A 14,720-nucleotide genomic window follows, 5' to 3' on the forward strand; every position below is an offset into this window, starting at 1 on the left:
TTCCCACACTTTCCCCTCTTTCAATCTAGATTTTCTTACACCAGGGATATTCTGAAAAGGTGAGGGTATGAGGATGGAAATCTGGATTGTGGGAGGGGGAAGTGTTGGAAGCAGTGATTTTGAGGGAGAATGTCATATGGACAGCAGAGAATGAATGGAGGCACAGGAAGCTTGCTATCCATATTAAGTAACAGCATGAATGAGCCCATAGTCTTCCTCTTTCACATGTTGCTGGTCTTACCTGAGTGGAGACTGCTGGGGTTGGCTGCAGAGGGCAGTGAGCTCCACATTAGATGCGGATGCCAAAGAAGCCACAGTTCAAAAGCAGAGTGGGATGGGAGGCCCTTTGCTGAATCATGGTACTTTCAAATATGACATTTTAAAACATAGTTCCTTGTGAATTGGTTTGCCTTCTTGGTTAGTTGAGCAGACTAGGACTTTAGTGGTTGGCCTGGGGCAATCCTACTTCCATGTCCTCAGTTCTTATTCTGCAAAATGGGAACAACGGGGCTCTTATGAGGAAATGGATTGTAAGGACTTTCCCCAGCCTGAACAACCGATATAATAAAATAATGACTTAGCTGTCTTGCTGTCCAGTGATCTTTTGCAACAAGCATTTGAACAAAGCAAAGCAAGGTGAGATGAGAAAATTAGGCCAAGAACGCTCATCCTTTTGTTTCCTAAGCTGGTTTTTTTTTGGGACAGTGGGAGGAGGGAGGAACAATTCCCCCCTTCTTTTCTTTTCCTGGTCCTGTTCCAAATCCATACAACCGTAAAGTGATGCTGCCTCCTAAGGAGGGGAGCATAGCCTGTACATTTTCAACATTCTTGCTGGAGTTAACGACTTAGAAACTTGACTCCCCAAAAGAGGGAGGGCACGGCCCATTTGTGTGTGTGTGTGTGTGTGTGTGTGTGTGTATGGTGTGTGTGTGTGTGAAGTTTAGTCACGAAAGGAGGGGTGGAAATAGGGAAAAAATGCACAGCCTCAGGGCAGCCTCTGACAGCGCAGTGGGCTGGCAGGCAGCTCCCAAACAATGTGCTTAGTATTATCCCCAGGACTGGAGCTGTCGGAGCGGGCTGGCGCGTACCTGTGCAGCCTGGGCTATCTTTGGCTAGGTGCCAGCGTGCGGAGAGGGTTACTTCCCCCTCCCTCTGCCTTCCCTCCCTCTCTCCTCCTGCGTGTGGTGTGTAGCCTTTCTCCCCCATCTCGCAGGAGTTGTTCAGAAAGCCTGGAAGCGGCTCCTTTTGTAGCACAGTCTAGGGTTGGGTGGAGTTTTTCTGTGATTTCCCCTCCCTCTCTCCTCTCTCTCTCTCTCGCTCTTTTTGGAGGGGGGATTTGCTCATCTGTTCTTTCTTGCCTTGCTTCCGTTCCCCCCCCCCCCTTGGGTGAGGCCCCTTTTCTTCCCCAGTTTCTTGAATGTTTCGGTTTGAAACGTAAGATTTCTTGTTTTTCATTTCTCTCTTCTTCCCTCCCCTCCCCTCCACTCCCCGCTCCTTTTCTGTTTCCGTACAGGTTGCAAGCTCTCCTGTCACAAGAAATGTGAAGCCAAGGTAAGAGAGCGCCTTGTTCCTACTCTCATTGTCTTACAACAACATTGCGGTTTGTGCTACCCTTTCCTTCTGTCTGATGTGAATCTTCTTTGAAAAGTCATTTGGATGAGGAACAGGGAACTTCTGTTGCTCTCCTTCTCTCTCTCCTTCTTTCTCTTTCTCTCCCCCTCCTGCTTCTGTACTTTGTTTATCTTTTTTTTTTTTTTAAAGAAAACGCTGTGATTGTTCCTCAAGGTGAAATTTGCCAGGTTCCCACCAGGTCTGGAAGTTCTCATTGCAAACTCTCGGGGAGCACCTCTGTCCTGAATTGCTTGCAAGGAGAGGAGAGTACCTACCTTGATCTGTAATGTTTAATGTTTATTTTATTTTTTTGCAATAAGTCTTTTGAAAAAAAATCTTCCCGGGCCAGCGTTATGGCGGTCTGCCTCATTTCCCTCCCTTTCTTTCTTCCCCTACTTTTTCTCTTTCCCCAGAAGAGGCTGCTATATTAGCAGGAAAGGTTTGCTAAAGCTCTCAAGGTGAACGATCTTTCCTCATCCACAGGCAAGGCTATAAAATAAATGCAACCACCTGAGTATTATTCTGTCCTTGCTAACTCACTTTAGGAGGTCGTATGCCCTTTGAAGCAGTCAAGGATGCCTGGGGCAGTTGAGTTGAGCTACAAAAGAATCTCTCTCTTTTCATGCTCTGTGCTTTAATAAGATCCATTCAGTTTGGCTCTTGATGTTAAGAAATGCTTTATCGTTCTTGTTGTAGTGCTGCACCTCATGCCATCCTTGCTGTATTATTCCCAATTAAACTGACTGGGCATACAGTGACTAGCTCAGGGCTGCCCAGTGAATCTGGGTCTAAAGTGAGGCTTAGATTGGAAAATCAGCCCACCCCTCTGTCTCTGTTGGATTGCATTGGTTCTTAGAAGCCAGGCAGACCTAGGCTCAGCGGTCCATGGATAATATCAGTGACCTCCACAAAGTAAAGAGAAACTAAAGTTCTTGTTCACAGGGGTGGCAACAGTCTAAGCTTAAGGCAAGATGGAGGTGACAGAATGGGGCAGTAATGAGCACCAGAAGAAATGCTGCTGGCACAAACATAACTTCTTCTCCCTTAAGTGAGCCTAGCCTACCATTGGCAACCACTTTCGTTTGGGCTGGGTGCTTGCTTATTTTGTTCAGACTTTGATATTGTGCTGTATTGTATATATGTTTCAGAAAGGGCAGATCTTTGTTGAAGGTAGATGGACTTAGCACTGCATTTCCTTCTTCACTACCCCATTGCTACCATCCTTTGCTCGCTTCAGTGGAACTTGTGCCAGTGGTGATGCATGAAGTTCCAGGTAGCACACCCCTGCTTGGGATTTTCGCATGGTTGATTAGGAGGTAGTGGCAGCCATGGTTCTTCCACGTGTTCCTCTGATGGACTGTACGCTTCCTGGCACATTCATTGCTGTGCAAGGGCCCGTTTGCCACATTGTGCTAACAGTGGACAACTGGACAACATTCTGGGAGTGTTTGGACCTGACCATTTGTGTGGAGAGGGCACAAATATGCCAGTCAACTCCTTCAGCTGGCATGCCATCCCCATATGTCCAAATTATGGCCTACACTCAGCACAAATTCACATAGCTAGTTCTTGGACTTTATCTGGGAATTGGACTGTATGCCCCCCCTCCCCTTTTGCCTATGCACATAGGCCAAAATTCATGTGCCAGCATGGCATGGACATTCAGGGACAGGGAAGGAGGGGATGATGTGCTGCTGCGTGCAATGTACCAGTTTATAATTGTGTGGCCTCAGTCTCATTTCTAGGTTCTGCCATTCAGATATGCTTCAGTATCTGTCTTAGCCTTTACACCTGGAGGTATTTAAGCAGAGGCTGGACAGTCTTCTGCATAGGATGCTGCAGTTGCATTCTGCATGGCATAACTTGCATTCAGCAGTGCTGGGTACCAGCCCTGCAATTCAATGATTCTTTGATCTACCATGGTCAGGGCAAAGGCTCTGACCTTCACCATTCACCATTCTTCATCTCCTGTTCCTCCTGTTCTGTTCTGAAAGAATTGCCTCCTTGCCATGAGCTTTTGATCCCCCCCCTGTTTTCTTTAGACTCTAATACAGGTTTCCTCAAACTCAGCCCTCCAGATGTTTTGAGACTACAATTCCCATCATCCCTGACCACTGGTCTTGCTTGCTAGGGATTATGGGAGTTGTAGGCCAAAAGCATCTGGAGGGCCGAGTTTGAGGAATCCTGCTCTAATAAGTATTTTGGGCTATACACCCATCTGATGTATAGGAACAGTAACATGTATATTGGCACCAATTCAGGGCTGCAAAGGGGAGGATCCTCGAGAGATTATTGCTATTGTTGAATGGGATGCCTTGTGAAGATGGTCTGGGTCTTTAGTCCTCTCCTACTTTGTAAGCTATGTAAGTAGGTGGAGATGGAATTATGGAGAAAGATAAAGACTTGTTGAGTTTTTCTCTAAAGGTGTTTGAAGGTGGGAATGAGAACAGATGACAAATGAGAAGCGTGAAATAAAAAGTACAACCATCTTCTCCGAAGAAGCCAGTGGTGTGTTGGACCAGGATGGAGTATGACCACAATGAATCAAACTGCTGGACCGGAGATGACATTAGTAAAAGTGGAGATAAGGATAGTTGGCAAGATCCAGCCAATCAGGGGTCACAAACTTAGCCCAGGGAGAAAGAAGCAAGGTTCAGTAAAGGGCACAGAGCAGCTCCCCTGTGAGGAAATGTTAATATTTTTTTTAAAATAGTTTTGTTTGACTGACTCCCACAAGAGGTAGTGATAGCCACCAACTTGGGTCACTTTGAAAGATGATTAGAGAAATTAACGGAAGATAAAGCTAGCAGTGTCTACTAGTCATGATGGCTGTCCTCTACTTCCATTGTTGGAGGCAGTATGCTTCTCAATACCAGTTTCTGGGAATCAATTGTGGTAAGAGGGCCACTGTGCTCAGGTTCTTGTGGGTTTCTCATAGGCTTCTGATGGGTCGCTGTATTGGCCTGTCCCTAAGAGGCTTTATAATGTGGTGAGTGTTGCATGACCCAGTTATGCAAAATGGTCCTCATCTCAGTTTTGATGTGGCATAGTTCAGTTTTAAAAGTTTATTACAACTTAACCAGAGTCAAACAAATCATATGTGGCCATCATGTAAATATTCATAGGGCTACAAGTCCCATTTTGAGTATTAGTTTAATGACATCAAAACCAGAATTTGAACTGTGATGCAGAAATGCCTGTTTTATTTCATCAGTAAATCAACTGCTAACTTAGATCTCATGCCAGAGACATTGGGTTTTAGACTGAATTGCAGTTATATTTTTACCAATTCCAATTGACTCATAAAAGTCTCACACATCCTGCATTCTCCCCAGCCTCTGTTCATATGACCAAGTTCCCTGACAATATCTTACCCATTCCCAGTGCTGATAGTCACCCCATCACCCCAGAACCTTCCAAGGCAAGGTCATTGGCTCAGGCAATTTTTAGTCAAGAGGCGTTCTCAGCAGAAGTAATGCACTGAATCGCTGACCCTTTTCTCTCTGATGAAATTGCACGTCAGTAATACATAGATAGCAATGTGATAGTCACATGCAGTGCCTTTATTCAGGATGGTGGTGGCAAAAAATGATGTTCTGGTGCTCATATCTTGATAAAAGTGCCATGAATGCCAGTGCAAAATGGATGCCATGTGTAGCAAAAAAGGAAAAGGGAAAAAAAAGCTGATGATTACTCCATATCATTGTGTACCATCACAAACAAAGCACTGGTCCTATGGGGAATGAGTCTATGTATGTGAAAAATCCATTTATGATTGTACAGTCTCATTAGAATTGTAAAGTTCCTGTCTTTTTATTATATACACTCACACAAAGATTAACTTTAAAGTGTAATGCGCTAAATATTTCAGTCATTTGAATAAACAGCACAATTAGGATGAACAACAAATCATCTTCAAAAACTCATTATTTGAAGTTTTGTTGTAACAAAACAAATAAAACACCACATCATAGCAAAGTGATTAATATTGTATTTTTGTGCTCCGAAACTCTATTAGGCCCTCCATGTTGATGCCCAGGGCAGTCTCTGATGTTTTTGAACTGGTTAGCTGTGTTGTATATTTTTTAAAAGTGACAGAATTACAGGAAGCAAACAGGACAGAATGCTGCTGTGTGTGGAGGTAAGGCCCGGGGTCAGGTGATATCTGACTTGGCATACAGCACATATGAGGTTCATATATGTCTGTGAGCAAATACTGTTGTCATAAAGACAAGCAACATCTAGGTTTGGTGCTTTAGACTGGAGAAACGTCACGCCGTGTTTTACAAGGAGATTGTTTTTTTCAAAAACAATTTATCAGATGAGCGGAAAGAAATATGAAAGCATTTACAATAAAGAGTACAGCTCTGTTAGGTACGACATCTACCCAGCTCCCAAAGGCATCACGATAGCCATATAAATAGATAAAACAGTTGCATTCCACGTGCAAGAGTTAGGAAAGATGACAAAGCTCTGCTGCTCCAGCCAGGATAGCCCTTGCATCTTCACCTGGAGTGAGGAGACTTGCTGAAACAAGCCAAGAATATATGGTGGATTGGCGAGCAGTTCTTTGTGTGTGTTCAGCATGAAGTCCAGCATGCACGCTGAACTGTCCCACAAGCATGGCCCGCCCCTGTTGCTTAAAAGAGTAGGCAGCCCAGTGCTTATGAAGAAAGGTGGGCACAGAGTTGTTCCTTCTGTTGAAGTGAATGCTGTGTTTGTTGGTGCCGGAGCTCTGGGAATGTTGTGGAGTGTGCCTAGAGCTCTAGCTTGGAGACAGGAGCCACGCTGTGTGGCTCTTTGCATGTGAAGGAGATTGCCTTCTGTATCTGAAACCATGTCACATACTGGATTGTGTTCAACTGCCAGAGGTCTTTTTACTGCTAAAACTAGTGCCTTGTTGTTGGTTCCTATATATGATGTTGGGCTGCCCAATCAAGTTTGGTACCATGATCCATGGGAACTTAACCCTGGTGCTCCTGCACCAATGAACGTGTCCCCCACCCGCCAATATTTGACACAAGAAAGAAGCTACCAGTCTGACATGGATATTTCAATCTCCTGTCTCATCTTTCTCTCTTTTTCTTTTTTCTTAAAAAAAAAACACAACAAAAAACAAGAAGGGTTTCATGTCTGACATGTGTATGCTTCAGTATATCATTTTTTTTTAGAATCCTAAGCCTGACACACACAAAAAATATAATGAACTGCCCAGCGGGTGCAGGTGGGAAGCATAATCATCACTATCCTTCTCACTAACAGTGAACTTGAGTGACTGATTGCTGACAGTATTGCAGCCAAAAGTGGGCCAGTGAGAAAGAAGAGGAAGCTATCAGTATGCTTACGTGATCCCTGTGGTACGTTGAAGTACAGAACATTTTTAAAATCCCAAAGGGGATTTCCACCCCCACCCCAGGATCAATAATTTCCTGGAACCATAGAATGTGGACTGGGGGGTAAAAATGGAAGACCAAGGGCAGCAGAGTGTGTTAGCCTTTCAGCTTCTAGGATCTTGGAAGAAGGCGCAGCTGACTGGCTGGAGCTCTGGACAACAGCACCATTTTGTTGCAGGCCACACATGATGCGCAAGACTTAAAAAAGTATGCTTCATGAGGCAGCAAGGAATGTTTCTTTGGGACATGAGGTCATGTTTAAAGCACATTTAAAAACATCACTTTCCACAAAGAATCCTAGGAGCTGTAATTTGTTAAGGGTGCTGGAAATTGTAGCACTGTGAGGGTTAAGCAACATTTACCGGGATTCCTTGGGGGGAAGTCTTGTGCTTTAAAGGTATGGTGTATACACAGCCTTGCATTATGCTTAAGGATGCTGAGCTAAGCACAGTCTTATTCCCATTTAAGCATTCATCTTGGGCTTTAGAAGTCACAGGTAGTGTTCTCTCCGCTGTATATATTGCCATTGTTCCTCTCAGCATTATCAGCTGTGAATTTGAAGGTGGAACTGTTGCATATGTTGCATAATGCAAAGTTGGCAATGATCTCAAAAAAACACGGTTTTCGCGCTGCAAGCCTGTGAGCAGATCGTGCACTGGAAGTGTCAGCATTTGGGAGATGGAAATGTGTACATGCCGAGGAAATTTGGCAGGAAAGTTAATAAGGATGTTCTGGCTTCTCTCTCTCTCCATCACACAGACATGCTAACTTTTGCTTCCTTTCTAAACTTTTGCTTGTTGTTTAACAAATTACCCAAATTTTAGTCTTGCCAAGCCCAAGTGTTGGTTTAAAAAAATAAAACGTCTCCTCTAAAATCACAAATCCATCTGTTATCCAATGCAAATGTATCATATTAGCAAGGCCACTGATTCTTTTATTGGGGTCTGTATACACATGCAGTTTTCGCTTCATGGATGTCTAGTACTCTGATAGGTGTGTGCAGTAGTAAACACAGTACAATATATTTTTGTTGGGTGTGTTGTTTTTGGGGAACAGGAATTGGAGTGAGTCCCAAAGAAGTGCATAACTGACAAAATAAAGCCTTGTGTCCTTTATGCACTGGTAAGTTATGCATTTTCCAACAAACAATGGCATATTTCATGCGGGGGAAATGTTGACTATGAAGTGTCTGATTTGTAGCTAGGTATTTTAGGCTGCTAGGCCTTTGCTACTTTTACAAATTCTTCTTTCTTCACAGACTCTCTTAGGTGATTATTTCACATATGTTAACAGCAAATGCAAGATACAGATTTAAATTCATTTCTTTGACACATAAACCTGCCCCATGGGGGAGGTGAAGTCAATAATGTTATAATCGATTTTCTAAAATTTGCATGTTTTCCATCCACATTCTTAAATGATATGGACATTTTCATATCGTGTTTTATGAATAGCTAGTGGTTTTGTGCAATTTTTGCAAAGCACTCTTTGGACATGATAGCTGGCTTCTTACAGAACTCATCCTTCTTTATTAGGTAGGGACAAATAACATCTTTTTCAGAGAGTTAAGGTCCTTCGACAGAGAGATCACTTCTCATGGTGCATCCCGCTCTCAGCCCTGGCAAGCAGGCTTGGCAGGTTTTTGCATTATGCCCAAATCCCTGGAAAACTGTTTGCCCAGAGGTGGTAACGAAATAAACATTTGTGAACTATATGAAGTGTTGTATCCCTCTTCCACCTTTGATTAATTAGCTGAAGAGGTAAAGATCTTGGATTTGATTTAGCTGTTTTTCTTTTGCACGAGCTACTGGGTTGCCTTTGTGATACTGCAGTATGTAGGAAACCTCAGTGAACATAAGAGCCCTACTGGATTATACCAAGGGCCCAGCTAGTCCAGCACTCTGTTTTACAGTGACCGACCAGATGCCTACAGGAAGTCCAAAGCAGTATTCTCCTGCTCATGATCTCCAGCAACTGCTATTCAGAAACATACAGTTTCTGATATGGGAGGTACTACATAGCAATCATGGTTGGAAGCCCTTGATAGCCTTAGGTGCAAGTTGTTGTTCTTCAGCAAGGGAGTTTCCCAGCATGTTTTTCTTTTAACACTGTGGCTAGCACGGTTGGTTCACAACTAAGGCATAAGAAACCAAATGTGCTGGTGTTACCTTCTGGATGACCTGGATACAACCCTAGCCAGCCATGTCCATAGGTGGTAACAGAACAATGCAAAATTCTACTCTGTATAAATCATTTCCTTAAGCTTACTGCACCAGACAAATCCTGTGTAAGCTAGTTTTGCTTATTTTAACACAGGCTTTAACGGGTATATACATAAACTTCTGAAGGGGTTTTGATCCACAGTGGTTGATGAGGGCAGGCATAATTTAGGAGTTGACCACTCACAGATAGGTAGAATGTATGGTTCTTGGAATATATCTACCAGACTCAGATCATACCTTGCAGTTGCCACGGGACTATCACCCAAAATGAGTTTTGTGTGGCAAGTCATGCTTGTTGCAGCCATAATGTCTGCAAGCACTAATCATTTAGATTCGTGCCATCATATGGCGTTAAAGCCAGAATGGGGCTGACACACCACGGTAAAGCCATTTTTAAAGCATCTCTGGTGACTGTAACCTATGCTGTGCCCCCCAAGTCAAATCCTCACATACAGGTACTTTGGGTAGGGCTGTGAACCAAAGCTAATTTAACAAAAAGGGAAAAAAAGGAAAGGAAAACACTTCAATGAAGAATTAAGGCAAACCTCACTGAACGCCTCCAGGCCCAAACAGTCCATTAACTTAATGCATTTTTATGTCAATTGCTGTGTTAGGTTTTCATCATCTATCCATTATTCATGCTTTGATTTATACCTACCACCCCAGTCTTAGGAGATATTATGCTGAAATAAGTTGCATCGATTTCAGTGGAATGCACTTCCACGTAAGTGGCTTAGGATCATAGCCCCGAGTGCATATTTTATCAACCATACTCTTTGTTTTGGTATAGTGAGAACTTCTTTTGGTTGTAAGTTTCCATGTGACACAGCCAACAAAATATACAACGCAGGTGATGTGCAAAAGAAGACAATAGATATGTGGGCATTCTGTAGTATCACGACACTTGCTCAGCTTCTAACTGGGACCAGGCAAAGTAGAACAACATTTTGCTAGGGCTTAGTCAGTTTCTGGGCACATTGTGAGGTACTAGTGCTTACTTTCAAAGCCTTTTAGGGATCAGGACTGCAGAACCTGAAGCTTTGATTGATTTATAGCAATCTTCATCCTTCAGCCCCCCCCCCCAAAAGCTCTCAGTGGCTTACAAATATCAGTAAAACAGTCCTCAGATTTAGAATCTAAAATACACAACACAAAAGGAAGAGTGACTGAGGAGAATGAAAAACAACAACAGAGGCACCTGTTCCGAAAAACAAAGTTCCTTCAACAATCAGCTGCAGTAGAAACTGGAAAGAATTACCGGTAGCCAAAAGTTGCTTCCCATTTTCTGCTCCCCGTAGCCTGATGTAATGCCTGCTGCCAGCTGTGAGGGAGAGGATTGATTTGATAAGTTTGATTATTTAATTTGTATACTGCTTAATATATTTAAAAAATATCTCTAGGTTGTGTACAGAAAACAGAAGCAACAATAGACAATTGAAAGAAAATATTACAAAGGTGCATTTGCATCAGCAGAACTGGACACCGCCTTCTGCCTCAGCTGCAACAAAACATGTCTCTCCACCCAGACACTGCTTCCAACGGCAGTATTCTGGGTATGTCTGGGAAATTCCAGACATATGGCAACCCTAAAATCCATCATGCTGTCCAATAGACCATACTTGATACCATCAGTAGGAAATGTCTGACAGAACGCTTCCCCCTCAGTCTGTTGTTCCTGGTTGTGAACTCTGAATAAATCACATCCATTATTTACATTTCCTTCCCAACTCAGCCCGTCTTAAAAAAATTAAAATCAGATTCTGATTCTTTCCCCTCTGTTTCTGAGTGCCTGAGAACCTTATGTATCTCTATGGATTGTGGGTAAGAAGTGTGGGCAGAGGAGGAAGTGAATTTCTTAACAGGAATGACTGAGGGGGATATTAATGGGTATATGTGATGTGTGAGGATAGGTTAAAGGGTCCGGCTGTTTTTAATGAAAGTAAAGATTAAGGCAGGAATGGAGGCCTCTAGAAAGGCACAAGGATATGCCCAAGGTCGCTCGGGGAGTTTATGGCACAGTTGGAATTGGATTCAGGCCTTTGGAGGCTGGTGGCCTTTCAGGAACATGTGCTTTAACTGCCAAAGTCACCTTTCGTCTGTTTAAACTAGTGCCCCTTTCAGTGCTTGTAGTGTGGTGCTTGTCACATGACTGGAGTCGGTTAAATGCTGATGTGTTTTGTTTGCTCTTTGTTTTTAAGGGTTTCTGTATTTGCTCTAGCTGTGTTTCGCAACTTTCCGTTTAATGGGTAGCACTCTACCGATAAATCTGGCTGTACACTTCGGCAAAAGGGGAGCAGTGGATTTTGGATTCAGACGCTGATAGTTACGCACGGCAGAGACCTTTCGCGTGAGGGACCACCCAATTTTGCATTCATAGCCAATGCAGACATCTAGGCTGTGTCTGCACTGCAGGATTTCCCAGTTATGTTTTGTGCAATTTGAGTTCATGTTGTTTAGAGGACAGAGGTCCAACACCTGCAACCAGACCTTGAGCCAATGTTACAACCGTTGCCCTAGAACTACTACCATTTTGAAAGCAAGCTGATATAAATACAGTACTTATGCTCATACTTCCACTTGTTAGGAAAAGATGCACTGGCCACGTTTGCCTGTAACTCAAAACAGTGGTTTAGCGGATGACCCTGATTGAAATGTCAGGCTTGTGTGCTGCCAGCCACCTGTACTCCTCCCACATGGCCGAAAAGGAGGAGTTAATCAGAGTTTAGTTTCACTTCTAAAGGGTCACAATTTAGGACTGGGTTATGGTTGCATTCAAACTAACCTGATTTAAAGCAACAGTGAATTCCATAAGAGTGTTAAAAGGTTTTCACTGTATACGTGCAATTGTTCCTTATGTATTTTCATTGTACTGTACTATAAATCTCTTCGGGATGTCTTGTGGGAAGTGATTCATTCATCAACAAAGAAATGTCAACTTGGCTGACTGCTGTTTGCTTTAAACTTAGAATCTCTGGTTCGAAAAGAAAGCTAAGCAGGGATGCTTTAAAAGTGAAACTAAACTCTGCTACACTCTTTCCCCCGACTCCATTGGTGGGAAGAGGAGAGGTGATGGAGCAGGGAGGGGTGGGGAGCACAGCAGCTCTATGCTTTGCTCAGACTTATCTATTTGGTGCTAAACCTGGTTTAGCATTCCTTGCAAACATGGCCACTAAGTCGCCATGTTCATTTCGCCTACGTTTCACAAAAATATATTTCATATGCCTTCACGAAAAACAGCCAATCTGCCTCTTGAAGGAATAATGCAGGAAGCACTTCAATTCCTTAGCTCCACCTTTCCTGATTCTGCTTCCTTGTACAGTGGTACATCGGTTTACGAACTTAATCCGTTCCGGAAGTCCGTTCTTAAACTGAAACCATTCTTAAACCAAGGCACACTTTCCCTAATGAGGCCTCCCGCCACCGGTGCCCTTCCACTGTTCGGATTCCATTCATAGACCGAGGAAAAGTTCGCTAACCAGAACACTACTTCTGGTTTTGCAGAGTTCATATACCGAATAGTTCGTAAACAGGGCTGTTCTTAAACCGAGGTGCCACTGTAGCCTGGTAGCTGCTGAAGAAGTGTAGAGCCTTCGCCTGCTCCCTCTGTTCTGTCTTTACCTAGGGACAGCAAAACTTGCAAGCTGGAACCAAGCTGGTTTTAAGCAGGAGCTCAGACACTCTAAGCAGCTAATGTTTTCAGATACCGTTAATCTAGAGATGTGGGGACCTGTGGTGCTCCTGATGTTGCTGGACTCTAGGTCCCACCATTCCTGCCCATGAGCCATTCTGGAGGGGACTTATGGGATTTGGAGTCCAGGCATATCTTAAATGCCACAGGTTCTCCATCCCTGTATTAATCACAGAATTTTGCTGCCTTGAGCTCTATGGGGAGGAAGGACAGGATATCAACTGAATTAGTAATAACAAGAGGGAGAGAACTGATGGGTGGTGTTGGCAAAACCATGATGCAGAGTGGTGGAACTTTTGGGACATTTATGGCAATTGGCATGGGAATCCGCTGTTAATGTTACCCGGCACTTTTCTATCACGAAGACTAATGCCCCTGCAAGTTGGAAGTTCTGCTATGTAGTAGAATAAAAATCTCTGCACCAAGATTGAAAAAAAAAGAATAACAAAATCCTCAGATATATATACATATATATATATGTGTGTGTATATATATATATATATATATATATATATATATATATATGTGTGTGTGTGTGTGTGTGTGTGTGTGTGTATGTATATATGTATATGAAGTCTTAAAGCCATATATTCAGGAATGGTAACTTTGTGTACCCGTAGGACCACTGCTGAGTTATTTTAAAAAGTGGTTTTAGGACTGTGGCCTGCATTTACCTCCTCAGAAGCTACTTCTGCAGTCATCGGTGCCTTGCAAACATGGGGATGTGGGGCTGGTTGCAGTACTTTAGCCATGCAGTGCCGGGGGGGGGGGCAGAGCTTTCTCATGCCATGTCTTACACAGATGCATCCTTAGGAGCCCCTTGCCCTGGGTTGCTATATCGAGAACCCTGTTGTGGGGGGGGGGCAGGAGGTTGCTTGCTGCTTACAATAGCACCGCAGGGCTGCCCATGAAGTTGGTCTGTGCTACTAATAAGCTCTTACCTCAACATTTTGGAATTTCTCCTTCCCTGCATTCCTGGTCATGGGGATGTGGAGCATGCTCTCTCTCTCCCCCACCCGACATCCCCCAGGGGGGAAACTGTTTCCTTGAATTGGCTCCAAACTTATTTGGCACTCGATTGCTAAAATTGCTGACATCTGGTCAGTGTTATGCTTTAAACGTCATGAGGTTGGCCATAAAGAGCAGCCCCCTTTTAGGTCTCTTTATCCAAAAAGCAGCCCCCAGCATCAACTAGCTGGAATGGGATTGGGTGGGGGTGGGGATGCAGGGGAACTGTCGCCTATAGGAACTTAGCCTCTTGTGCTGGCGAAAGCCCGTGGCTTCTGGAATCACTGGCTTTGCAGGAGTTGTTCAAAATTTTGCTTATTCCCTTTCTTCCTCTGCTTCTGAAAAGCTATGGCACAGGTTCAGGTGACTAGGGCGGAATTTACGTCAGGGGGAACGGGACGTTTTTGTAAAAATTCAACAATTCTGGTGGTTTCCTGAAAAAAGCTGAACAAAAAGGGGTGTCCTGTTGAAATATGGCAACCCTACAGGTGAGCAGCCATTGGCACTTGTTAAGTTGACTATTTGGACAGGAGGCTCTTGTTTCATGGGCCCAATGGACTCATCTGGAAAACCCAATACTCATAAAAACTCTCGCCAATGCCATACTGGGGTCTCCCACTTTCCAGGCTTGAGCTAGGAATAGTTGTAGATGATATACATTCTTGGAGTTGGCTGCAGTCAGAGATGGAGGAGACAAAGGTGATAGCCATTTCCAAGATGCATTTGGCTTGTTTGCATGATGGAGTCAAAGATCATAACACCTTTCCACGACACATGCAGCATATCTGTACAACCATC

At 43.7% G+C, this 14,720-nt stretch overlaps 1 protein-coding gene across 13 annotated transcripts in view; it reads left to right on the forward strand.

The window, feature by feature from the left end:
* The window catches only part of TNS1 (tensin 1), a 286,343-nt gene that overhangs the window by 87,598 nt on the left and 184,025 nt on the right, over nucleotides 1–14,720 (forward strand). For 12 of the 13 annotated variants that reach the window (XM_033161337.1, XM_033161327.1, XM_033161376.1 and 9 more), the window contains exon 3: nucleotides 1,514–1,551. The exons of the other annotated variant lie outside the window; for it this stretch is intronic. In XM_033161337.1, coding sequence (XP_033017228.1) covers nucleotides 1,514–1,551 — 38 coding nt within the window. The remainder of the gene's footprint in view (nucleotides 1–1,513; nucleotides 1,552–14,720) is intronic. 13 annotated transcript variants of the gene reach the window in all.

This window comes from Lacerta agilis, chromosome 1 (assembly GCF_009819535.1).
Source record: "Lacerta agilis isolate rLacAgi1 chromosome 1, rLacAgi1.pri, whole genome shotgun sequence".
NCBI lineage: Eukaryota > Metazoa > Chordata > Lepidosauria > Squamata > Lacertidae > Lacerta > Lacerta agilis.